Source organism: Clupea harengus, chromosome 26 (genome assembly GCF_900700415.2).
Source record: "Clupea harengus chromosome 26, Ch_v2.0.2, whole genome shotgun sequence".
Lineage (NCBI taxonomy): Eukaryota > Metazoa > Chordata > Actinopteri > Clupeiformes > Clupeidae > Clupea > Clupea harengus.
The window spans coordinates 1,512,084-1,539,583 of record NC_045177.1 but is presented as its reverse complement, the minus strand read 5'-3'; the positions used below and the strand labels follow the sequence as shown (position 1 = coordinate 1,539,583).

At 42.9% G+C, this 27,500-nt stretch overlaps 2 protein-coding genes across 2 annotated transcripts in view; one reads left to right on the top strand and one right to left on the bottom strand.

Moving 5' to 3' along the window:
* The window catches only part of LOC105913011 (zinc finger protein 70-like), a 148,655-nt gene that overhangs the window by 69,547 nt on the left and 51,608 nt on the right, over positions 1–27,500 (top strand). The window contains exon 2 of the mRNA XM_042703883.1: positions 26,771–26,836. Coding sequence (XP_042559817.1) covers positions 26,771–26,836 — 66 coding nt within the window. The remainder of the gene's footprint in view (positions 1–26,770; positions 26,837–27,500) is intronic.
* Positions 18,102–25,415, bottom strand: LOC105892803 (zinc finger protein 613-like). Its single transcript, XM_031563717.2, has 9 exons — positions 25,264–25,415; positions 24,260–24,364; positions 23,456–23,635; positions 23,104–23,174; positions 22,314–22,365; positions 21,546–21,657; positions 19,797–19,864; positions 19,091–19,274; positions 18,102–18,774 (listed from the first exon to the last, which is right to left on the bottom strand). Exons 2-9 carry the CDS (start codon positions 24,362–24,364, stop codon positions 18,152–18,154), a joined length of 1,395 nt encoding a protein of 464 aa, XP_031419577.1. The 5' UTR covers positions 25,264–25,415; the 3' UTR covers positions 18,102–18,151.

Here is a 27,500-nt window from a genome sequence, read left to right as displayed (position 1 = left end):
AAAACAAGGCACAGGCATTCTTCATTTTTTTTTACTATAATAACTTTGGGTTTGTATATGTTTGTTTGTCTGTGTGGTCTAAAACAAAACAAATATACAAACTATTAAAGTGTCGTCTCAGTTACATTATCAAAGCTTAGAAATACTGTGACTTGTTAAAGTAAGGAAATGGCTTATAGAACATAACATTTAATAATTATGTCAGTAAATCAAACGGCTGCAAGACCCAGTGAAATGTTAAATACAGCTAACGGACGTTAGTTAGCTACAACATTGGCTAACTCAACTTCGATGGGCTATCCTCAGAATCTGCAAGCTGGCCAGTGCAAGGAACATGGCATTTTATTTACCTACATACACATTTCCTTGCAAAAGTATTCAGACCCCTTGAAAATGTCTTCTAAATTACAAATGATACTCAGATACATTTTTCCGCTGAAAAGCAAAGGGACACTTTTAATTTGTGAGTAAATATTTCGAAGAAACTAGAAATATGCTTCTAGCCAAACTAACCACAAAATGGCTACTAAGACACATTTCTTCAAGCCAAGGACCAAGGGTGGGGGCTTGGTCAGCCCACAATCTCATGAAATGTTGTGTGTGCGTCTCGCCAAGCTTGCGCGTGTGTCAAGGGAAAGGCTGAGTGTGTGTGAGAACGTGGAGCACGCGCGGTGAGGAGCAGAGGGAGACATTACATTGGAAATCACCCTAGCAATTAGCCAAGCATGCATGTTTCAAATAATCTACTTTTCATCTTAGTCAACTTTTTTTCAGATTTGTGTACTAAACATTCTCAAGTGTCTTCATATGAACTTCTGATTGACCGGCGGATGTGTACAGCATTATTTTAGCGTTAGCGATGAATCCAATTTGCTTTATATCAATAATTTTTGAAGATATGAAGTTGCCTTTGCACATGGGAACATGTTGTAGTGTCTTCCACGTGACATACCAAGTTTGGTGTTGATATCTCAAAGATTTGCTGAGATATGACTTCAATTCCTGTTTGGCAGCTTTTCTGCTGAATTTGAGTGGCTGTACCGGACAAACGGTTGTGAGGATCAACATTTTTTGTGAGGCTTGGTCTGAAGATCATCTCTGGTGATTTTGAAGAAGATTTGACAAAAATTGTAGGAGGAGAAGGCTTTCAAAGGTTTTTGATAAAACCGGAAATTGCGGAAAATCTATATAATCGGAAATCGCCACTGCTATTCATACTAAAATCTAAGCATGTGCTTTTTTATGTGATGTCTCTTTAGGATTTGTTTTTGGCGTTGATACAATCGTGAATAATTACTGTGTCTTATCAAACCTAAACTCTCCTGAGCAAGCTAGCGAGCTGTAGCTGATATCTAAATGAGACAGAAAGACAGCGATATTTGGAAAAGGCATTGATTATTGGCTGCGATACATATTTATTAACTTCAACTTTATTTTGTCCCTTAAAGTCTGCAAAGCGTCTGCCCCAACTTTCTTTCCCCGACATTTACATTTATTTTGTACATAATCCATCCCCATACACCAGAGATTTTAAGAGTACAAATGCCTATCAATATGCAGTTGCAGGATGGGTGAATGACACCAATATATGGCATCTGGAGACAAAAAATATGTACGTGATCACAGGTCATGTAAGTAATTCAAACAGCGATTATCAACCGTGTTATTTTAGTGGTGGTTAAGAGTGCCAATATGGGCTAACGAGTTGTAGCTATATCCTTTAGTAAAGGGCAAAACAGCTCGCTAGCTATGAGCACTCTAGCTTGCTCAGGAGAGTTTAGCTTTAATAAGACACAGTAATTATTCACGATTGTATCAACGTGCTGCATTTCACTTAACAGGTCAGTCATTCCCTAAATCTTTTGGAATAGAACGAAATTGTATTATCTGGGTTTATTTGGCGACAGTTGTTGCATCCAACAGCACAACATATCCCAGGCATTTGAACGTTCTGTGGGTTGTGACAGACGCAAAGCTAGACTACTGTGTCCTTGTTGGACACAAATATGGCGGCGCACAGTGCCGTCACATGGCCTCCGTGTAGAACCGCCATTCCCCCCCAAGGAAGCTCAAACTACACTACGATGCCAAAAGAAAGGTGTTTCTGTCTCATGGTAGAATGTTCACTGATTTCACCTGTTTGATCGTTTTCATTTGACCACAGAATTGAAAGGACCAGGCAGATAACATACGCTACGTCTCTCATTACACTCCGGCAAAGACGAGCTCCCACCTACCTTCTTCGTGTCGACTCCCCTCTGGAGCCTCTCGCAGCCGGTGTGTTGCGATGGGAAGCGTTCAAGGCGCGAGGTAAAGCTCTTTTACGTGTAGTCTGTCCGTTTCTGCTTTGTGTTTCTGCCTAGGGATTTCAAATACTAACTTCAAAAATGAAAGACGGCACCATAATGTTCCCGAGTCGCGTCAACTTCCTCGAGTATACAACAAAAATAAACCTTTATATCTACCTATACATTCCTTTCTAAATATCTCAGCGTCAACTACCATCAACGATAGCAAGCTGGTTTGGTACGTTTTAATGTCCCTTTGTAGTTTTAAGACAGACTATCACGAGTGTGGTTTGTTTTTCTGTTCTCCAGTCGGATAGTGGAGTCTTCTTCCCTGGCTGATGCTTTCGGAAGATGTAGTCGAGCCTACAATCCTACCGCCCTCTGGCGTACGGGATGAGACATCAGATTTACTTTTCTGTAGTTGCAACGGTATATGAAATTAACTCAATCATGATATGTCAAGACTCAGTCATTTAAAATATTTCTGTTCACTTACATCAGATGTGTTATTGTTTACTGCATCAGATGTGTCACCATTTTTTTGCCAACTTTTAGGGACATTGGAAACAGATTGAGGCCTTCTTTCTTGTTCAAAATGAACACTATATTGTTTTATAATCCCGGCTTCATAACATCGCAAATAGTGAACTAATAAAGTTACCTATGTTCTTTCTTCTTTCCGAAATATTTAAATATCCCACGATTGTCAGACGAAACGGAAACACGAATCTAGTGTATGTAGAACGAATCACATTGCGACCTTTTGCATACTAATCAGGTGGAGTTAACATTTTCTCACCCAGGAACACGGCCACAGCCAAAGCTCCGATGCTGAGCAAGCGAGTAGGAGAGAAGGAAAGTAAAGTGATCGAGCAAGTGACCGCACAAGTGTAAATCTCGGACCGGCTTTTACTCGAAAGGTAAAAGAGGTTTAGTGTTATTGTGCGTGAGTGTGTGTGTATTCCACTGCTTAATGAATAGGCTCATATTGTGTGAGTGTGTGTGTGAGTATGTGTGTGTATCAATGATAAATCCAAGTGTCAAGGCCACAGGTCTGGGTTCAGAACCTTCTTTTCCATCTTTGTGTTCACCTAAAATGAGGCAATTTCCACTGGCGTGCTTTGGTGCCTTTTCACACAATTCAATATCGAATCACCCCAACATATTTACTCTAGTCTATATTACACAATCACCCCAACATATTTACTCTAGTGTATATTACACAATCACCCCAACATATTTACTCTACTCTATATTACGCAATCACTCCAACATATTTACTCTAGTTTATATTACGCAATCACCCCAACATATTTACTCTAGTTTATATTATGCAATACAAATTTACATTTCATGGTTAAGGTTTATTTGGAAATTATATTCCTTACAATGCAATGAATATGGTTATCGGAGTTTCAAAACTTTCTGAATGTAGAACAAAAGTATGAGTGTGAGTGTGTGAGTGTGAGTGTGAGTGTGAGAGTGTGTGTGTGTGTATATGTGTGTGTGTGTATATCCAGGGGTGCAAACTCATCAGGGATGAAAAAGGTGACAACGATGCGAACCCCCTAGGAGGGTCCGGGGCATGCTCCCTGGGGAGTATATTTTATATATAAGAACATTTTGCACATTTTAAAGTTCAATGCATCAATCTGGTGCACTTTGACAACAAAATGATGAGGCTAGATCTATGAAAAACTTTGTGCTGTTGTAAACTATTTTGTGCTCTGGTAACAGTTTCATCATAAACATTCCTGTGTTGAATGTTGCACTGGCACAGACCAACCAAACCACCCACCCCAATACCCTCCCGACCACCCACTCCAGTCCACTTCACCAAAGCACATTACATCACAGATCTCCATCAGGTATTAAGCCAAAAAAGGGCCAACTATAGGAACAGAAAATCCACAGGGGCTGCATCAGGCATGGCCTAGCTTCTCCGTGTTCTTGAAAAACTGTGACAGTGGGAACACATATTCTTTTCCCTTTACATTACTCTTTGAGTTTAGCTTGTCAGGACAAGGCCCATTTGCACCTGACTCCTAGTTGAGCCACAGTAATGGCATCCTCCTCCTAAAATTCTCTCATTCTGAAACCAAACTGAAGTAGGAGAGTGGTAAGTTTGTTCAGTTGCAGTGAAGCGCCCAGCAGTAGAAAACGGGTCAGTGCTTCAGATTACATACACATAGGGGCGTGCGGTCAGGGGAGGCAGAGCTTCATGAAAAGTAAAAGTCATCATGAAAAGTAAAAAACAAATAATGATAAAATAAAAATAATATGTATCTACTGATCTTTGCTTTAAATAAACAAATGTTATGTTCAAACAGAGAGGCGACTCGCGAGGTGAGGCAGCGACGAGCAGCGCCTCATCTCAGATTGTGCAATCCCTCACATACTGGGTTGAGCGCATGACTTTTGCTTTCTCATTGTTTAACATCAGTGAAATATTTGTAGACACTTTTATTATGTGTCGTTTGTATCCATATAATAGGTAATGTATTTCACGTATGTGCAGATTACTTGGAGGACCCCCCCCCTAAAAATATTTTTATTGTAGATCTACACGAATCACACAAAGGACCTATTTTGGATCAAAAATGGCAAATTTCGCCAAAAGGTGACGAGTTTGCACCCTTGTATATCCCAGAGCTCCAGATTCTGAGCTTTGGGAAGACACACTTCTTCTCAACACATTTACATATGACACTACAACTGGACAGAAAACTAAAAACACACTTGGTATCTGCTGAAAGAGGTATGGAAACAGACGACTGATTTGAAATAATACATGGACATGAAATACCCAGTGACTCCCCACACCATGTTCCTGGGCAGACTCTCTCCAGGGCAGTTCCAGAATGGTGCTGTATTAGTTCCAGAATGGTGCTGTATTAGTTCTAGAATGGTGCTGTATTAGTTCCAGAATGGTGCTGTATTAGTTCTAGAATGGTGCTGTATTAGTTCCAGAATGGTGCTGTATTAGTTCTAGAATGGTGCTGTATTAGTTCCAGAATGGTGCTGTATTAGTTCCAGATAGCACTGCATTAGTTCCAGAATGGTGCTGTATTAGTTCTAGAATAGTGCTGTATTAGTTCCAGAATGGTGCCATACCCTAACTAACCCAATCATGATGATGAACAGTCAGATAGTAAAAAAAAAAAATAAGAAAATGACAAGGACTTAGGAAAAGAGAACCGCGGAAATGAGAGAACGCAACTGCACTTACACTAGGCTACATAGTTATGTGACGGCGAATGTTATTGACATGGGTCTTTAGATGTTGTTGCCAAAATGAATTGTGGGGACGGCATCATCTCCTCTTCTTCGTAAAGGATGGTCCAGTGTACCCTATGCTAAAGGAGATCAGAAAGGAAGCACTGAAGCACCTTTTCTAAGCATTTACAGAATTCTACCAGCCCTTTCAATGACTTATCACTTGGGACAAATCTTCAAATTCTGCCTTCTGCGTTTATGCTGATTTCTGTCAGATATCCATTTGTAGAAAAACTCGCCTCATACCGAGTGAAATGATACAGTCTCTCTCATGTGTGAGTGTGCTGATGTTTTTTAAGATTTCTCTTATCAGTAAAGCCCTTGCCACACTGAGTGCATGGATAAGGCTTCTTTCCTGTGTGACTGTGCTGGTGTCGTTTGAGATTTCCCTCTTGAGTAAACCTCTTGCCACACTGAGTACATTGGTACGGCTTCTCTCCTGTGTGAACGCGTCGGTGTCGTTCGAAATCTCCCTTTTGATGAAAACTCTTGCCACACTGAGTACAGTGGTACGGCCTCTCTCCTGTGTGAATGCGTCGGTGTCGTTCGAGATCGCCCTCTTGAATAAAACTCTTGCCACACAGGGTGCAGCAGTAAGGCCTCCTTCCTGTGTGAATATATTGATGAAGCCTGAACTGAGACCAAAAGTGGAAGGTTTTGTCACACAAAGAACAGGAGTAGGTTTCACATTTCTCTGTCTCTGTTCCCGAGATAGAGGGGGCTGCTGGGAACTCCGGGGATGAGGGAGATGATCCTTTTCCTGTTTAACAAAAAAAAGACACATAAACATCAACAACTTTCTTACATCAAGTTATCTGTGGAGAGCTGCTGTATACAAATATGCTGGAGTACTGATTCTCTTATGGGTCTCGGGCTGAGTGTGTTTTTTCAGGTGTGTGTGTGTGTGAGTGTGTGTGTGTGTGTGTGTGTGTGTGTGCGTGTCTGCGTGTCTGATCTCTTACGGGTCTCTGGCTGTTCTGTATGGTTCTCTTCGTCCTTCCTTTGCCGTCCTTGTGTCCTGGAGTAGTCCACCAACACCACTGACACACTCCTTAACCGGGCCAGAGACATGGGGTCTGTGGGGGACAGGTCTGTTTTGGAGCAAAGGACAATAGGTATGCTGGATTTGTCCTCCTGTCCCTAAAACACATGGAGGAAGGGAGAAATACAAGTTTACAAATTAGGTACACCTAGCGAAAACTAATGCGGTCCTGCAATAAACCCCCCTTCAGGATTGTTTAAACGTTCAGTTTATGTTGAAACAGTTTAAGAGAGGTAGCCATTCAATTCTATGATCATTTTGGAGATTGTAGTTTGTTGTGCTGTTTAACTGCACTGAATTGAACACAAAAATGTTTGTTGTTATTTAGCCTAGCCTCACTGTTTGAAATGGGGTGGCTAAATAATACAAAGACATGTCATTGCACATGTCAACACAAACTGCAGTCTCCAAAAAGAGCACACAGTTGAAATAACAGCCCTCTAAATTAGTTTACACAAATTCTAAATATTATAACCTTCATGAAGCTAAGATGTATTGCACGACTGGTGTATCAGACTGCATTAGTTTGATCAGTGTTCCTAACAAACTGCCAGTGAGTGTGTGTCAATCTATATATGCGGGAAATTACCTCATTAACTCAGCTCTCAAAAACTCCCCAAATGCGTTAGAAATACTGACGGTTCCTAAAATCATTGTTTAAAGCAGCACTAAGGAGTTTTTGGCTTGGAGATCCCCCTAGCGGCGAAACCTGTTGAAATTTGCTTTCCTCGTTTATGACAAACTAGCGAGTCAACAATCTTGCTAACACAGTCAAACATCAAGCAGGTGCAAGACAAGACAAAGCAGGACAGCAAATAAACGACTTACTAAACCAGCAGAAAGATGGCTAGCTCTGAATCGAAATCGCTACCCGATCCTAGTCGCGCATGCTCAGACACAAAGGACCGGACAGCTCCAGAACCCCTACAGACCCCCGATGGCAATGGCGGAGAGGCCGTTCTCCATATTAAAAGTAATTGTAGCAGCACAATTATTTTCATGCTGTTATTTTAAGGGTTACATAGTGTTACTTTAAGCTCTAAGTTCAAGTTCCTAAGGTCAGCAAGGTGAACCCTGTTATCGTTTCATCCCTAAGATCAGCAATAGGCCGTAAGGTAAACCCTGTTATCGTTTCATCCCGCTCCACAGTCTGGCATCTACACAATCTTTAGCTCATAAAAAAGAACGAGTCGTGATGAGCTACCAAATAAAAAGTTTGTTGCTGAAATTCCAGTCGATTGTCGATGCGTCTATGTATTGATATTTACGTTTGGCTAGGAAGCAGGTTGCATTAATGAGGTCTTTTAAAATCTCTCGGTTTTCCTTTACCTTAGCATTGTGGATGCTAACCTTTAATCTCCGCTGTTCGTCCAAAGCCAAATCTATTCTTGAGGTTCCAAAAGTTTTCAAAGCTATTTGGTTTTAAATGTGGGTTCCTGACCTTTCATGTTTTGCCTCGGCTTCTTGGCAGATTTTTCAAGTCACAAAATCTTGATTTAGTCAATTTGCATTACATTGTCATTTAGCAGACGCTTTTGTCCAAAGCGACGTACAAGGGAGAGAATAGTCAAGCTACGAGCAATAGCACCTGGTGTAACAATAAATACTACTTTACAAAAGAAATATAACAAAATTAAATAAAAAAGAAAAAGTGCAGAAATGTAACTGCTGTAATTGCAAGTTACGCACTAGTCGAAGTGCCAGTAAGTCCAGACATTGTCACACGCAGGGAAAGCAGTAAAGGCTGTTTCTTGTAGCACAGCCACACACACACACACTCCACACACACACACCCCCCCCACTCACAGACACACACACACACACACGCCCTCCACACACACACCCCCCCACACTCACAGACACACGCTCCCCCCCCACACACACACACCTACTCCAGACATTGTCACACGCAGGGAAAGCAGTAAAGGCTGTTTCTTGTAGCACAGCCACACAGCCAGTCTTTTCGGGAGTAGAAGTGTAGAAGAAGAGCAACGGCAGAACCAGCATAAACCCCGACAGGTGCGCTCTCGCACGCCCCCTTCATTGAGGCAGAGGTACTGTGTGCCTCACCTCCTGACCGGTGCGCTCTCGCACGCCCCCTTCATTGAGGCAGAGGTACTGTGTGCCTCACCTCCGTGCTTTTTCCATGCGCTTTGATCTCAGCTCAATGAGACTAAATAGGTTCTACGCATGCGCAAAACCCAGTTTGGAGCGATTGCGCAATCTTACTCGCTTTCTCCCGTCTATTTGAACAGGACATGCGCAAATTCAGCTATTTTGATTATAAAAATGCTCGAAATGATTGGAATCATACAGAAATGACATCTATACCACAGATTAGTAGAGAAATATGAATATTTATTTTACTTTTCAAGATGACAGGTGAGGCTCTGCCTCCCCTGCCTCCTCTGCCTCCCCTGCCTCCCCTGCCTCCCCTGACGGCACGTCCCTGGTCGACAGGGTCTCCAGATAAACCAGCTCGCAGATGTTGCGCCTGGTGGGGATGTGAAACACCAGCTGGGGGAAATCACGAGTCAGCCTCTTCTTCAACATATCCTGTCTGCAACACAACAAAACAGTGACAATTAAGAGCCACAGGAGTACCATCAAAAGCAGAGAGTGGTGGAGGTGGTACAAGACATTACAGGCTAGAACCTATCTGCCATACAGCACATTTAACACCAAAGATGCCCAAGAAAGGCACACAACATCACAAACCACACCACACACACACACACACACACACACACACACACACACACACACACACACACACACACACACACACACACACACACACACACACACACACACACACACACACACACACACACACTACACATCAGCTGTTCTCCTTGTTGCCAACTGGTACACGTCTGTGCAAACAGCAAGACTTAAAAGCAGGCCTGTCACACACATTTTGTGTAAAGCTGGCCTTACACATGACAAATAATAAGACTTGAGAGAAAAATGCATTGCAGTTACCTGTAGTTTGAAGCATCAAGACCTTCATTTGCTTTCACCAGTTCAATGAAGGCCTTCCTCAGCTGGCCCATTCTCAGCACCTCTTGGTTGACAAGCAGCCTTTGGCGAATGATCCTCTCACAGAATATCTTATAGCTGACATCAAACGTGGGCTCATTCCTAAAACACATATGAATGAGAAGTAAAGAAATGAATAAGTGTTGTGATTGTGTGCACATACAACAGAATGCAGATTGAATGTTTACTTATATAATGTTATGTTAGTAGCTCCTTGAAATGCAATATAATAAATAACGTACTGTTCTTTCTCTGGTTTTTCAGGCCTCGTCAAAAACCTGGTGTACTGATTGTAACAGCCTTTGTGGTACTGCACCTCCAGAGCCACACAGTCTTTGTCTTTTATATGCAAAAGAATACTTTGGTCTTCCTTCAACTCGGCAGCTTTCAGCAATTGGCCTTAACGAAACAAAAAGGATAGCTCAATGAGTTTGTTGACATATCTCTCACACATGTACCTTTCAGTCACTCAACCACAGTGTGTGTGTGTGTGTGTGTGTGTTTGTTTATTTACCTGCTGTTAATGTTTCAGCCTTTGACAGAGTATCCCTTTGTCGTTTGCCTGCTCGGCTGATGAACTTCTCCTCTTTTTGGCAAATTACGCACAGGGCAGGAACGACGGGCCCAGAGCCTGCGATTGGCAGCCCTGACCTGGATCGCAGTTTCTTTGTTGGACCCGTGCCGCTAGAAGTCGATGGAATGGCCTCGTGGTCTTCCGTCGCTTCTTGTCTCTCGCGTGCGAGACGTCTTTCCACCTTTGCGATGGCCTTTTTGTCTGTATATCTACGGTAGCACGTGTGATGGAAGCCAGCATCCTCGGGAATATTGTCAAACTCAACATCGACACAGTGTTTGAAGTTCTCAGACACGTCCCGAGACTCGCCCTCCAACCTGAGCCACTTTTGTAGGCTTGTCCTGTACGTGTTCCATCGTGAAGCGGTGAAATAATTGACCTCCTCGTGCTTGACGGAAGTAATGTGCATGTAACAATGGCTCACTGGTGTATTTTCTTCTTCGTCGTCCGTACTGCTCAATGGAGCCATGAAGGCCGCCATCTTGCAAATCTGTTGACAAAAAGCAGCTCCCTTATTGGTGTTGCATGATCACGTGTCGAACCGTGCCACCACTCGCGACCAAAATCGTATTACGCTCTGAAGACACTAGTTCTGCATAAAACATAGACGCAGCGACAGGAATTTCAGCGACGAACTTTTTTTTGGTAGCTTAGCACGACTCGTTCTTTTTTATGAACTAAAGATTGTGTAGATGCCAGACTGTGGAGCGGGAATCATTTTCTAAAAGACTTTCCATGGTTCACCTTGCGGGCTACAAGATCAGATATGGGTTTAGTGCTATTAGCATTAGCATGTCAGATGATATGGGTATAGTGTTATTAGCTTTAGATTTGTTAGCATTTAGTATTTCCAAAAAGTACCGTACAGTACCTGCATGAGTTCAGTTTGTATATCTTCAGCTGGGGAGGGGGTCTGTTCGGTCCCGGGGTCAGCTCTGTCTGCAAAAACAGAAAAGTAGACACTTACATTTGCATTTATTTATTCATAAACCCACATCATCTGACATGCTAATGCTAATAAGACTAAACCCACATCATCTGACATGCTAATGCTAATAACACTAAACCCACATCATCTGACATGCTAATGCTAACAACACTAAACCCACATCATCTGACATGCTAACGCTAATAACACTAAAAACCAAACATGATAGATTTGTAACTGGAAGTCCTGCCCTGTATTATAAAGAACCAATCACTGACTTTTTGCCTCCACACACACACACACAAAGTATATACATATAGTGTGTGTGTGTGTGTGTGTGTGTGTGTGTGTTTGTAACTCTTTCCACCCCAGCACTTCTTACCAGGCTGATTGTACTCATATCCATCATCAACATATTCATATTCATATTTAATCGCAGAAACCGGAGCCTCCAGCAGCCTCTGAGCATCAGCTGAGACCAGCGTGTGAGACGAGACAGGCGGACTTTCAGCACTGGATGAGACAGCCGGACTATGATGAGACGATAAGACCAGTGGACTCTGGGCATCAGACGAGACCAGCGGTTCTGACCAGACCAGTGACTCCTGAGCTGAGCCCAGTGGTTCTGACCAGACCAGAGACTCCTGAGCTGTCATCTGGTCTGACTGGAGAGGAGAGCTGTAACTCTCCATTTGCTGAAAAACACATATCAGACGTCAAAATGTGTGTGTGTGAGTGCGTGCGTGTTTAAAAACTTAAAATTTGAAACGTGTTCCCTTCTTTAGTCTCCATAAAAAAAATGAATGGTTAGAGCAAAAACCAGAAAACTATTTGGTGAATTCCAGAAATCAATGGGTATTATCAATATAATAAGAACAGGCCGTTAATACGAATACAAATAAGAGGGAATTTGTTCATATATCTCTTGCTGCATGAGGCCCTATTTATTAATATGTGTGTGTGTGTGTGTGTACCTCATCCTTGAACTGGCTTTCCCCACCCTGCAGCGACTCATTCACATCCTGAATTGTCCTATAGGGATCAGAGATTGCAGGGGTCAGAGTTCAAAAGTCAAATGTGCTAGGATGATGGTCAAAGTTCATCGTCAAGAACAATCAAACTAGAGTGCTCCATAAAGCAATATATAATCCCTGATATAAATATTACCAAAATATAATCCCCAATATAAATATTACCAAAATATAATCCCTGATATGAATATCACCAAAGGGAATGAAGCAGAAGAAAACTAATGGAAAAGGCATTAGCATATAATTAGCATTAGCACCCGTATACATATGGGTGTGTGTGTGTATAACTATGACCACTCTCCTGGCTGTGGGTGTATGTGTGTACCTACACCCACTCTGTCTCTGTCTCTGTCTCTGTCTCTGTCTCTGTCTCTGTCTCTGTCTCTGTCTCTGACCCTGTGGGTCTTGATATGTATTCTTGCCCGTGTTTCTGTTGTGCTTTGTGTGTCTTACAGGCGGGTTGGCGCACAGCTGATTGGGGCTCTGATTTCATTGGACGGTTAGAAGTCCCAGCCCTTTAAAAGCAGCCCGATTACATCACACTAGGCCGTGCTTTGGGGATTGCTCATTCTTGTTGGCTGTCTCGCCACTTACACCTCGCTGCCGCTAAACCCAGCCTCGGGCCTTGCCCGCGCCACTACCATCGGGTTCGCTACTCACCGGAGTGAGAGTTCGGGAGAGAGCGCCAGGCTGCGGAGGCCTGTTCTCAAGGCCTTGTATATTTGCGTGATGCGTTCTTTTTGAGCGTTCATTTATTTATTCTATCACTTGTAAATAAATTCATGGTTATTTGGATTCCGTCGTCTGCCCGTTTTTGCCAAAACTTTGTCATGTCCTAAAGCCCTAGACAGGGACGCGACACTGTGTCTGTATGCTCGTCTGTGTGTGCATGTGTCTGTGCGTGCGTGTCTCTGTGTGTGTGTTAGTGTGTGTACCTATGATTGCTCTGCTGTCTTCCCAGCTGTTGATGCAGGTCCCCTAGTTCATTCTTCAGGAAAGCCACAGTCTGTATAAACACACACACACACGTTAACTACACATTCATATACACACACACACATTAATCACACATACCTTGTTGGCTTGTGTCAGTGAGTTGCCTTTTTTCTTAGTCACACACACACACACACACACACACACACACACACACACACACCTGGTTGGCTTGTGTCAGTGAGTTGTCTTTTTCCTCCAGGTGTTTCTGTAGTTCATCGTTCTTCAGCTTCAGCTGTCGGTTTGACTCCGCCTGCTCCGCCAGACTCCGCCCAGTCTCCACATCCATCTCTTCTAGGCGACGAATCAACACGCAGAGCTCCTGGTTCCTACCTACTTCATGCTGACAAACACACACACACACACAACACATGTTAACATAGACAAACACACACACACAGACTCACACACAGACATCAAGATACAATGTCTTACATTTTCAACGTGTGTGTGTGTGTGTGTGTGTGTGTGTACCTGCATCTTACCTGTAATGCTTGTGTGATGAATTGAGTGGCCTTCTCCAGGTCGATGCAGGCTTGCTTGTGACTCATCATGTCAATATGCTGAGTAATTTCATCCATCTACACACACATAAAAACAGAGATCAACACACACACACACACATAAACACACACACATAATAACACACACCAACACACACACACACACACACACACACAATAACACACACCAACACACACACATACACTTCAAGTGCAGTACAGATTCTGATGAAAATCATGCAAATAGACAAACAATCGTTATTGCGTTATTGCATCTATGCGCAAGGAGGGAGAAGGTAGCTTCACAAAGTTTGATCTGCTCGTCTGTGACTAGACCATAGGTCAGAGAAGTTTAAGATTCTCATATCCAAATTAACATCGACATCAGACAGCTCTTCAAAGCCACCTTAACAAGTGTCATTTCTGTCTACCGTAAATCCTCAAATAAAGACCGGGATTCAATTAGAGGCCGGGCTATAGATAGTAGCCGGGGGCGTGGTCGATACAGACAAATAAAGGCCGGGCCCCCGAATACAAGCCGGGGGTAAAAAAAAAAGGTAGCCTACCGGTAGCATATTGTAGCAAATCACAGAAGTGTGGAATATTTGTTATGGCTTTTTAATAAACACTAAGCACAACACAATTTCAAAATGGCACGGGTTTTATGCCCTGGTACAAGTTATCACGAAGAGACTGTGCTACCGTCACACACCTGTATAAACTCAGTCCCAACACAACATCGACATGCAATGAGAACAGTAAGGAACATTGTTAAGGAACATCGTTGAGCGCTAGTGCATCACATAGGAAAGTATGCGCCCGCCGCACAGCATTATGGGGCGACTATGCTATGTTGCACGTCACAATATTTTACTGTAGCCTACCAGAATCAGTCCATCAGCACAAAGCAGACATCACAATTTAATTGAATGCATTTCATTAATTCATGTTCATGTTCTCCTCATGTTGGCTAATGTCATGGCTGTTTGCAATACAAAAATGAAATGTTTCAGCCTACAAGGTGAATTTGTTATTATACAGTTACTTGCCTAAACGATAGAAGACATTCCTCCAAAATAACGATTTTTAATGATTTTGTTGCCGTTTCTGATTTCCGCTAAGAAAAAGATGTTCTTCAGGCTAATAGAACTTTAACGTTACAGGTGTTGCGTAGCAACCCATTACTTGCTGACTTCAAGTTACAATGACTTCCCGCTACGTTAAATGACCGGACTTCTACGCGGACTGGTGTTATTGTTATGCCGCGGTGTATTGTGGGAGTACTACACCGCAGCTGTTAGCTTAGCCACAGTGCTATCTGTTGTGTATGTCCCATTGTTGTGTGTGTGGTTGATGTAGAATCATTCCTGTTCTGTATTAATGTGTTTTGTACATATAACTGAAGTGTCAACCGTGTTCATGTGGTATAGATGTTGTGATTATAATCTTGTGTATTTACTGTTAATCTTTGTACGAGTATGACGAGTGTTCGAGAACAGTAAAAAGTTCGAAAACCATTCATCGTCTCGAGCCCATTCTTATCTTCGAAAGTAATATGAAAGATGTGAAATAGAATTGCCAATGACAGCGGTCATTAACTTTTTGCAGTGGTGAATATCAAGAAATAACAGACCTGCTAACGTTGGGGTGCCCCATTCAAATCAACGGAACTTTTTTGAACATTCTGAAGAGCCGTAAGAAATAAAGGCCTGCCCCTAATACAAGCCTGCCCCAAATACAGGCCGGTGCGCTGTGCAGCCTAAGTAAATAAAAGCCGCGGCCACTATTTGAGGATTTACGGTATTTTACATAGTAAATCTGCAAACAGAAAAATGAAATGCACAATATTTAGCGGTCAACAAAAGACCCTTCTATCAATACCGGGCTCATTACTCAAGCTCATTACTCAAGACAATGTAACTGAGGTGAAATAAGGCATTACAATTCAAAAGAGAACATCTTCAATTAAATGCAGTCTTAAAAAAGGCGGATCTTTATCACAGTACCATCAAACTAAGAACAAGTTTTATCAGAAAATCCGAACAAACCGGTAACATACCGTCTCTCCCTCAGACTCCAACAGCAGCGGGTGTTTTGCGCGGTAAAAGTTTGTCATTTGTCGATTTCTGCATTATGTTTAAAATACTAATTTCGCAATTACATTAAATACCGCACCTCGTCAGCTTTCTCTGTTCAGACAAATATTTGTATACACGACTCAACGCCTCTTTCCTGAAGACCTTAATGTTAGCTACTATCAACAATAGTTATCTGGTTTGACCAAGTTTACGATATCCAAGTAGTTTGTAAGCTGCAGACTGAAGGAAAAGATGATTGAGGCGGTTAGTATTCTAAAATATTTACTGAAGGTATAAAGAATTGTTTCGTTGGTCTTCCTTCAGGAGAGCAGTGATTCTTCTTCAGCGATTAAAGCTTTCGACGGATTGAGTCAAGCCTACAGTCTTACCGCCCTCTAGCGTGCCGGATGGGAATAAAAACAAAGTTTTCCATTTGTCTATGAAAGCAGCCCAAAGTTCATATTTCAACACGCTTGTTTAATCACTCCATTACCTTTAGGTAACATTACAGGTCCGTTTTGGAGCTGAGGAGTAGAGTCATGTTTGATTTGTCCTCCTCTTGCTACATAAGCTGAGGAGCGGCGCCATGTTTGATTTGTCATAATGACCTATGACCTTTGACCTCTTGCTACATAAGCTGCACTCTGCACGTTATACTTTTGGCGTTAATGGGCAAAAATTGGTTAAAAAAAATATTGGTTCGAGACCACATTTTAATTACTTATGTGTGTGTGTGTGAGTTGGAGGGGTCCGACTTCTATATTAATTGGCTCCATGTCTGTGTGAGTGTGTGTGTGTGTGTGTGTCTGTGTGAGTGTGTGTGCACGTGTGTGTGTGTGTTTGTGTGAGTGTGTGTGTTGGGCAAGGGAAGACATTCAATAAATGAATAGTGTCACAGCCACATATCTGGGTTCAGAGCTCATATACATACACAGTCTTTTATTAACAAAACAAGATTACAAAAACATTTACTACCTGTTGTATAAGCAACAATACCATGTGTGTATTTGAGTGTGTGTGTGTGTGTGAAACAAAAACATTTACTACCTGTTGTATAAGGTATTGAAACAGTCAACTGTTTTGAAATAATACATTAATGGCATGAAATTGCAGAGTTGATTGACAAGTTGCTTGACAAGTGTCTGTGTGTGTGCCTTAAACATAGAGTGGAGGAAATAAGTATTCAGCTTATCAACGTGTGTGAGTGAGTGTGTGTGTGTCTTAAACACAGAGTGGAGGAAGTAAGTACGTGTGTGTGTGTGTGTGTGTGAGTGTGAGTGTCTTAAACACACAGTAGAGGAAGTAAGTACGTCAACAATGCAGCTATTCAGATGAAATTGTGAGCAGCCATTGGTATGAACTCAAGAGGTCCACACAGATACAGAATGACCTCTGACCTTTGAACTCAAGAGGTCCACACAGATACAGAAATCATAATATCATAATATCACAATGACAGTGTGTGGGAAACATGAAAACTCAATAATCTTTGTGTGAAGAAAATCAACAATAAGTAGAACAATAATGGTAGTCTGACAAACCATTGAAATTATTTATACACTTGACATTAATTAGATTATGTGCACTCTTTGCTCAAATGTGTATACAGTATAGAAAACATACTGATATACAGTGTTGGGGAGTACCGGAATACATGTACCGGCGTTACGTATTTAGAATACAAATTATGAGTAACTGTATCCCGTTAGTTACAATTTAAATAGATGGTATTCAGAATACAGTTACATTGTTGACGGTACTTCTCTGTTTCACAAGTTTATTTCACTCTCGAAATAAATTAAGGCAACTTTATGCATTTCCCAGAAGCCCCAACATGAAAATGAATGAAAATTAGCTATTTGCGTGATCAGTAGCTGCTAATGGAGTCGGAAACATTAACATTAACGTTAGTTAATGTAACGGAATATGTTACAGATTACATTTTTGGGCATGTATTCTTTATTCTGTAACGGAATACGTTTTGAAAGTATCCTTCCCAACACTGCTGATGTATGAAATGAATAAATCTGTTCCGCAAAACAGCATGGGTCAACCACCCTCTGGCCAATCAAGCTTTTGCCAAGGCTGAGAATGGATTGGCAGTTCTATTGAACGTGGTCTGGTTTCTGAAGCCAATACTATGACAACGTGTTGTTTTCAGAACGTTGATAAAGCTGATGTGGAATGTAGAGGTTCAGAATGAATTATTCTGGAATGCGGAAGGTCTTAAATTACAGACTTCCTGGTCGAGTCTCCCTGAGAAGACCTAGGATGTCTACAGAATGTCCTGAGTGTGTGTGTCTGTGAGTGTGTCTGTGAGTGTGTCTGTGAGTGTGTCTGTGTGTGTGTCTGTGTGTGTGTCTGTGTGTGTGTCTGTGTGTGTGTGTGTGTGTTTGCTACAGATTGTCCCCAATGACCATACACTGATGTCTTTTCAAATTTCCCTTTACAGAAAAACTCCTGCCACACAGGGTACAGTGAAACGGCTTCTCTCCTGTGTGAATACGGTGATGTACTTTGAGATTTCCCTCATGAGTGAAGCTCTTGCCACACTGAGCGCACTGGTACGGCTTCTCTCCTGTGTGGATGCGTTTGTGAAGGTGGAGATGGTGCTGTAGCGTGAAGCTCTTGCCACACTGAGTGCAGTGGTACGGCCTCTCTCCTGTGTGAGTGCGCTGGTGTTTTTTGAGATCTCCCTCTAGAGTAAAGCTCTTGCCACACTGAGTGCAGTGGTACGGCCTCTCTCCTGTGTGAATGAGATGGTGTCGTTTGAGATGTCCCTCTCGAATAAAGCTCTTGCCACACTGAGTGCAGTGGTGCCGCCTCTCTCTTGTGTGGATGCGCTGATGCAGCTTGAGCGGGGAGCTGAAGCCTTCGTCACACAGAGGGTCGAAGAATCTTCCGGATTCCTCTGGCTCTGTGGAAGAGGCGGAGGAGACAGCAGTCTGCTGGGTGCAGCTGGATGTAGGGGTCCCAGAGAATGCAGCTGAGGATGAGGTACAAGGCTCCTTCCATTTCACTGGAAACACACAAACACACACACACACACACATGTATGAATGTTAGCGTCATTGGTTGAGGATGAATCACAGGCAATGGGAGGGTGTGTGTGTGTGTGTGTGTGTGTGTGTGTGTGTGTGTGATTCTATGTGAATGTATGTGAATGTGAGTGCGAGAGCGTGTGTGTGTGTGTGTGTGTGTGTGATTCTATGTGAATGTATGTGAATGTGAGTGCGAGAGCGTGTGTGTGTGTGTGTGTGTGTGTGTGTGTGTGTGTGTGTGTGTGTGTGTGTGTGTGTGTGTGTGTGTGTGTGTGTGTGTGTGTGATCCCTTACATGTCTCAGGTTGTTCTCCATCTCTGCTGTTCTCCGTATCCGTCCCTTGCTGCCCTTGTGTCCTACAGTAGTCCACCAACAGCACGGAGACCCCCCTTATCTGGGCCAGAGACATGGGGTCTGTGGGGGACAGGTCCGTTTTGCAGCAGAGGACTGGAGGCATGTTTGATTTGTCGTCCTCTTCCTAAAACACAATGAGGCAGGGAGAAATGCAAATACTGCAAATGGCAAATTTTGTCAAAAGAAAATATTGGCAACTTATCAACGATTCAAGTTTAGAATAGTCCCCAAAATGTAATGCTTTGTTTTAGTCCTTGTCTTCTGATGATGTGGGTTACAGTTTTATTAGCATCTCTGATTTATGTTTACAGTTTAATTAGCATCTCTGATGTGGGTTACAGTTGTATTAGCATTAGCATTAGCATCTCTGGTGTGGGTTACAGTTGTATTAGCATTAGCATTAGCATCTCTGGTGTGGGTTACAGTTGTATTAGCATTAGCATTAGCATCTCTGGTGTGGGTTACAGTTGTATTAGCATTAGCATTAGCATCTCTGGTGTGGGTTACAGTTGTATTAGCATTAGCATTAGCATCTCTGATGTGGGTCTAGATCTTAACTATGATTGGATTTCAATGTCTGACGATCTGGCTGAAATTGTATTAGCATATTGCGCATCACGAATATCATAAACTCGTAACACAATACCTGGATCAGTTCAGTTTTAATGGCAGCTGAAGAGAGGGTCTGTTCTTTTCCGGGGTCAGTTCTCTCTTCTGCAGAAACAGAAAAAGAAGAGACTTCTTTACATTCATTCATTTAGCAGATGGTTTTAGCTAATGCAGCTTAAAGAAACGGTATGCAACAACATGACACTTTTTTGTCTTTTTTTCTGCTCCTCCTGGTACTGGACAGATCACACACACAGATCACAGACACAGATCACACACACAGATCACAGACAACACAGATGACACACACAGATCACACACAACACAGATCACACACACAGATCACAGACAACACACCTGTGGTTCCAACTAGCCGCCTATGCACTATGCGGCCAACTATATCTCCATGAGTCACGAGTTAGCATGCTAGCAAGCCTTTTACCAACTATATCCCCATGAGTCACGAGTTAGCATGCTAGCAAGCCTTTAATAAGTGCCAACTATATCCCCATGAGTCACGAGTTAGCATGCTAGCAAGCCTTTAATAAGTGCCAACTATATCCCCATGAGTCACGAGTTAGCATGCTAGCAAGCCTTTTACCAGTGCCAAGATACCATCATGATCCTGGTGTTGTTAGGGACAAAGGTGAAAGGAGGGGTGTGTGTGTGTGTGTGTGTGTGTGTGTGTGTGTGTGTGTGTGTGTGGACGACTGCGTTAATAAAATAAGACTGGCCATAATAATAATAGTTTAGAATAGGGGTAGGGAGAGATATTCCAGTCTTACGATATTAATGTCTTATTATTATACTCGTATGCCTTTATGTTTCTTAGAATTAGAAGTAAGGTTAAGCAGATATCTGTGTGCTCCTGGATGTTTCTATCTGTGTACCTCTGTGTTGTTCAGGATCAGGATTGGGTTGTTTTGGTCTTGAAGGCCATATGCAGGGTTTTGATTGGCTCCTGAGTGCTGGACCCAGGCTGGCCCACGTGATCCGAGCTCTGTGATTAACACCTGTCAGTATCCAATCACAACCCTGCAGCCTTCTCAGTATCCAATCACAACCCTGCAGCCTTCTCAGTAGCCAATCACAACCCTGCAGCCTTCTCAGTATCCAATCACAACCCTGCAGCCTTCTCAGTAGCCAATCACAACCCTGCAGCCTTCTCAGTATCCAATCACAACCCTGCAGCCTCCTCAGTGGCCAATCACAACCCTGCAGCCTTCTCAGTAGCCAATCACAACCCTGCAGCCTTCTCAGTATCCAATCACAATCCTGCAGCCTCTGAGATGAACACCTGGGGTCAGGGGTTAGGCTATTTAAACTGTACACACCCGTCAAGATATTTCAAACCTTAGAAACCCGTCAAGATATTTCAAACCTTCGAAACCTCTCAGGATATTTAAACCTTAGAAACCTCTCAGGATATTTAAACTTTAGACTTTCTCTGTTCTATTTGGATTAGCTAGCAGGCCTAATGTTTGGATACAGTAATATTAGCTAGCAGGCCTAACGTTTGGATACAGTAATATTAGCTAGCAGGCCTAACGTTTGGATACAGCTATAGCTAGCAGGCCTAACATTTGGATACAGCTATAGCTAGCAGGCCTAACGTTTGGATACAGTAATATTATCTCATGTACATGTTTTTGTTATGTTTATGTTAGTTCCTTTAAGCAATGATGAGAAGGGGCAGGATAACAAAGGGAGTGTGTGTGTGTGTGTGTGTGTATGTGTGTGTATGTGTGTGTGTGTGTGTGTGTGTGTGTGTAGCTCTTGTCCCTACCAGGCTGGCTGTACTCTCCATATCCATCATCGTCCTCATCAGCATCTTCTTCTTTAATCTCAGAGACTGAAGCCTCCCGCCACCTCTGGCCATCAGACGAGAACGGTGGACTCTGGGCATGAGACAAGACCATCAGACTCTCACTTGTATCAGATATGAGTGTATGCAGATCTGTTTGTGTGTGTGTGTGTGTGTGCGTATATGTGTGGTTATGTTTGTATGTGTATGTGTGTGTACGTGTATGTGTGTGTGTGTATGTGTGTGGTTATGTTTGTATGTGTATGTGTGTGTGTGTGTGTGTGTGCGTATATGTGTGGTTATGTTTGTATGTGTATGTGTGTGTACGTGTATGTGTGTGTGTGTGCCTCAGCCTTGAGATGACTCTCCCCACCCTGCAGCCACTCATCCGTGTCCTGGTATGTGTGTGTATTAATTAATTAAGACCTTTGTCAGGTTTTTAATGGCACACACGACACACTGGAACACACAAGTGCATATATGGAGGCGACACAGGACACACACGCAGGTAGGCCTGAGGTCGCAGTGAATTTATTTTTCCCCCCCATCCTAGACCGTCCTTCCTCAAGGACCCCCCCAGGAGCAGTGGGCAGCTTTGTAGCGGGGACCAAGTGAAGTGAACTGTCCATCTTTGGTCAGGGATGGACATGTGTTCTGTTATTTTGCATGTTTTTTCTGTTGGTGTCCTTAGTGGAGGAAACCCCTTATATATGTGTGTGTGTGTGTGTGTGTGTGTGTGTGTGTCTCAACCTTGAGCTGACTCTCCCCACCCTGCAGCCACTCATCCGTGTCCTGGTATGTCCTGGGATCAGAAGGTGCAGAGTTTCACAGTCAAGAAAATCATGTGTGGGTTGTGAGGGACAATACAGCACTTGACCACTAGGGGCGCCACTGAGCAAAGAAGATCCACAAAGTAAATATTACTTTCTGACGTGTGTGGTAGGGATGCAACAGTACAGTGGGACACACACACACACACACACACACACACACACACACACGGGATGCAACGGTACAGTGGGACACACACAGAGACACACACACAAACAAAAAAGCATGTTTGTGTGTGATGGAACTGGAAATATTGCTATTCTGTTGTTGTAAGACATTAACTCCTTATGTTGTATCTGCAACTCATTTTGGATGTGTACTCTCTGTTTCACTGAGACCTGAACAAGTGACTTGTGAACCCTCCCCCCCAGATAGGCTCCTTCCTGCTAAGACCCTATGTGTTCATGGTATCACCCCTCCCCCCATAGGTGAACCTCTCACCCCACTGTCTCCCCCTTCCTCTCACCTAAAGGGTGTGGTCATCCCCTCTTCTATTGTATTCTACCTGACTGAAATGTATAAATGCCTACACATTCTGCTATCAGGTAGGCCTTGCTCTGAGCACCAAGCTGAGAGGGGGTCTCCACGGCGAAAATAAACTCCAGAAACCTGACTTCAACTCTCCGGTCCCTTCTTCAAACTTAAGCGTGCTTACAGAGATTCTATCATGTGTGTGTGTGTGTGTGTGTGTGTGTGTGTGTGTGTATACCTATGATTTATTTGTTGGCTTTGTAGCTGTTGATGCACGTCCCTCAGTTCATTCCTCAGGAAAGCCACAGTCTGTATAAACACACACACACACACACACACACACACACACACACACAGCTGAACTCAGACAACAGACAAACACTAATATGCCAGTAAACTACAGGAGCCATTACAGCTCTACTCTCTGACTAAAACAAACCTAAATTCACCGTAATACTGAAAAGTTATGCTTGCAAGATGAAGGGAGTTAGTGTGTGCAGACACACACACACACACACACACACACACACACACACACACACACACACACACACACACACACACACACACACACACACACACACACACACCTGGTTGGCTTGTGACAGTGAGTTGTCTTTTTCCTCCAGGTGTTTCTGTAGTTCATCGATATTCAGTCTCAGCTGTCGGTTTGACTCCGCCTGCTCTGTTAGGATCCGTCCAATCTCCGCCTCCCTCTCTTCTAGACGACGAATCAACACGCAGAGCTCATGGTTCCTTCCTACTTCATGCTGACAAACACACACACACACACACACACACACACACACACAACACATGTTAACATTGACAAACACACCAAACTTATGAACACTCTCACACACACACACACACACACACACACGCACACACACACACACACACACACACACACACACACACACACACAGGCTCGTTTTCAATACTGCATAGAAGTAGACTCAGACAGCACAGGTGATCTAAATGGTAGCAAGTTATGGGACCAGAATACCCAACAGAAAATAAATAATGTCGTAATGAGTGTGTGTGTGTGTGTGTGTGTGTGTGTGTAAGAGCAGTTGTGACTGGTGTTGGTGTAGGTGTAAAAGTGTGTGTGTGTGTGTGTGTGTGTGTGTGTGTGTATAAACAGTTCTGACTGGTGTAGGTGTGAGAGCGTGTGTGTGTGTGTGTGTGTGTGTGTAGGAGCAGTTGTGACTGGTGTTGGTGTTGGTGTAGGTGTAAAAGTGTGTGTGTGTGTGTGTGTGTATAAACAGTTCTGACTGGTGTGTGTGTGTGTGTGTGTGTCTGTGTGTGTGTGTGTGTGTGTGTGTGTGTGTGTTGTGTGTGTGTGTGTGTGTGTGTGTGTGTGTAGGAGCAGTTGTGACTCATTTTCTTACCTGTAACACTTGTGTGATGTATTGAGTGGCCTTCTCCAGGTCGATGCAGACTTGCCTGTGACTCACGTCCATATGTTGAGCAATCTCGTCCATGTCCAGGTCCATCTACACACACACACGAACGCACACACACACGAACACCAAATTGTCAAAATACTAAGACTTCAGGCAGTGCTTCAGTGCAGGTGTGCAGTCGGATTGCTGTCTCTTTCCCAACTCACAGACACAACATACACAAATCACATACACAACATACACAAATCAAATACACAACATACACAAATCACATACACAACTCACAGACACAACATATACAACTCACACACACACACACAACATACACGAATCAAATACACAACATACACGAATCAAATACACAACACACAGACACAACATATACAAATCACATACACATAGGGAGAACATGTAGAACAAGCATAGCAACCACCATAGCAACCACCATGAGTGCCCTGTTCTGTCAGACTACCATAGAGTTTACATAGATACATAATTAACTTGCTTGAATTCCTTTCTTGCTTGTTGTCTTCGTTCATTCACTCATTCTCCAACTGCAAACTCTGCATTAGTTTGTTCAAGTGGTATAATTAATCCATGGATAATTGTGTATGGGGTTTGGATTATTACAACAGCGGTTCTTTATGCAAGAATCGTGTCAGGTGTAATACAAAGCGACGTGCTAACCACAAACAAAACGCTGTTATAACGCCGTCGTTTAACATCACAATCACCTGCGCACAAGTGCCATCTAGCAGGTTCGCCAACATCACCTCCAGATGTATCGCCAGCGGCTAAACCTCTGCCGAAATGGGCTGACTATGCTTATGATCAAAAACTAGTCGATGACTTTGCTAACACAGTCAAACATCACGCAAGCGCTACTACAACACAAGACATAGCAAGCCAGCTAGTTAATACATTTGTACTATTCCAACAGCAAGAAGACCAGCTCGGCAAGTCCTCTCATTTTTTTAAACCTCTTTTACCTTTCGAGTAAAAGCCGGTCCGAGATTTACACTTGTGCGGTCACTTGCTCGATCACTTTACTTTCCTTCTCTCCTACTCGCTTGCTCAGCATCGGAGCTTTGGCTGTGGCCGTGTTCCTGGGTGAGAAAATGTTAACTCCACCTGATTAGTATGCAAAAGGTCGCAATGTGATTCGTTCTACATACACTAGATCGTGTTTCCGTTTCCTCTGACAATCGTGGGATATTTAAAAATCGCGGAAAGAAGAAATAACATACGTAGGTAACTTTATTAGTTCACTATTTGCGATGTTATGAAGCCGGATTATAAAACAATATAGTGTTCGTTTTGAACAAGAAAGAAGGCCTCAATCTGTTTCCAATGTCCCTAAAAGTTGGGGAAACAAAAAAATGGTAGGAAGAATAATTGCATCAATAACACATCTGATGCAGTAAACAATAACACATCTGATGTAAGTGAACAGAAAGATTTTAAATGACTGAGTCTTGACATATCATTGAGTTAATTTCATATACCGTTGCGACTACAGAAAAGTAAATCTGATGTCTCATCCTGTACGCCAGAGGGCGGTAGGATTGTAGGCTCGACTAAATCTTCCGAAAGCATCAGACAGGGAAGAAGACTCCACTATCCGACTGAAGAACAGCAAAACAAACCACATTCGTGATACTCTGTCTTAAAACTACGCTGAGATATTTAGAAAGGAAAGGAAAGTATAGGTAGATGTAAAGGTTTATTTTTGTTGTATACTCGAGGAAGTTGACGCGACTCGGGAACATTATGGTGCCGTCTTTCATGTTTGAAGTTAGTATTTGAAATCCCTAGGCAATGAAACACAAAGCAGAAACGGACAGACTACACGTATAAGAGCTTTACCTCGCGCCTTGAACGCTTCCCATCGCAACACACCGGCTGCGAGAGGCTCCAGAGGGGAGTCGACACGGAGAAGGTAGGTGGGAGCTCGTCTTTGCCGGAGTGTAATGAGAGACGTATGTTATCTGCTTGGTCCTTTCAATTCTGTGGTCAAATGAAAACGATCAAACTGGTGAAATCAGTGAACATTCTACCATGAGACAGAAACACCTTTCTTTTGGCATCGTAGTGTAGTTTGAGCTTCCTGGGGCGTATCTACTGTGGAGGCAGCCGCTTTATTAGGATTCCTCCGTAATGAAATGTTATGTTCTATTAGCCACTTCCTTACTTTAGCAAGTCACAGTATTTCCAAGCTTTGATAGTGTAACTGAGACGACACAGTAAATAATTTCTCTTTTCATACAAACTTTAATAGTTTGTATATTTGTTTTGTTTTAGACCACACAGACAAACAAACATATACAAACCCAAAGTTATTATAGTAAAATAAATGAAGAATGCCTGTGCCTAGTTTTAGTGTTCTTATCAACATTCCATGGTGACCACTAAACCCCACTCTTGAGCCACCCAACCTCTTCAACATGTGGTATGTTACATTGTATAGTGTTTGATGCTTTTTTCATGTGCTTTTAGATGCCACGACCCAGCAAGCAATCGACAGCAGCCAAGAAAAGGATAGCTGCCAAGGCCACTGTTGAGGTTTGACTTCCTTGTGAAAAAAGCAAAACCAGCTTCTTTAATTAGGATTCCTCCGTAAGGAGGAAACCTATTGTTATTGTTAGTATTATTATTATTCTTGTACCATGGGAGTCAATGGCAGCCCCTAGAACCATATGGTAACTTTTACCACGCGCGCAAGCTTGGCGAGACGCACACACAACATTTTATCAGATTGTGGGCTGACCAAGCCCCCACCCTTGGTCCTTGGCTTGAAGAAATGTGTCTTAGTAGCCATTTTGTGGTTAGTTTGGCTAGTAGCATATTTCTAGTTTCTTCGAAATATTTACTGACAAATTGTTAAGAATATACATTTTCCCCGGGTTCGCAATGTTTGGAGGAATCCGCCATTGCTGCTTGCAGCTATATTTCTAAATGTAATTGTAACCCGGGTGACGGAGCATACCACCCCAATCCCAAAGCCCCCAGACACCTGAAGCATGCACTGTAGGTGTGTGTGTGTGTGTGTGTGTGTGTGTGTGTGTGTGTGTGTGTGTGTGTGTGTGTGTGTGTGTGTGTGTGTGTGTGTGTGTGTGTGTGTGTGTGTGTGTGTGTGTGTGTGACTAAACTGCCACAAACTCAAACACAGACGAGACGAATGAAAAGTGTATCGTTCATGTTGTGATGAATCGAAATCACGTGAGTG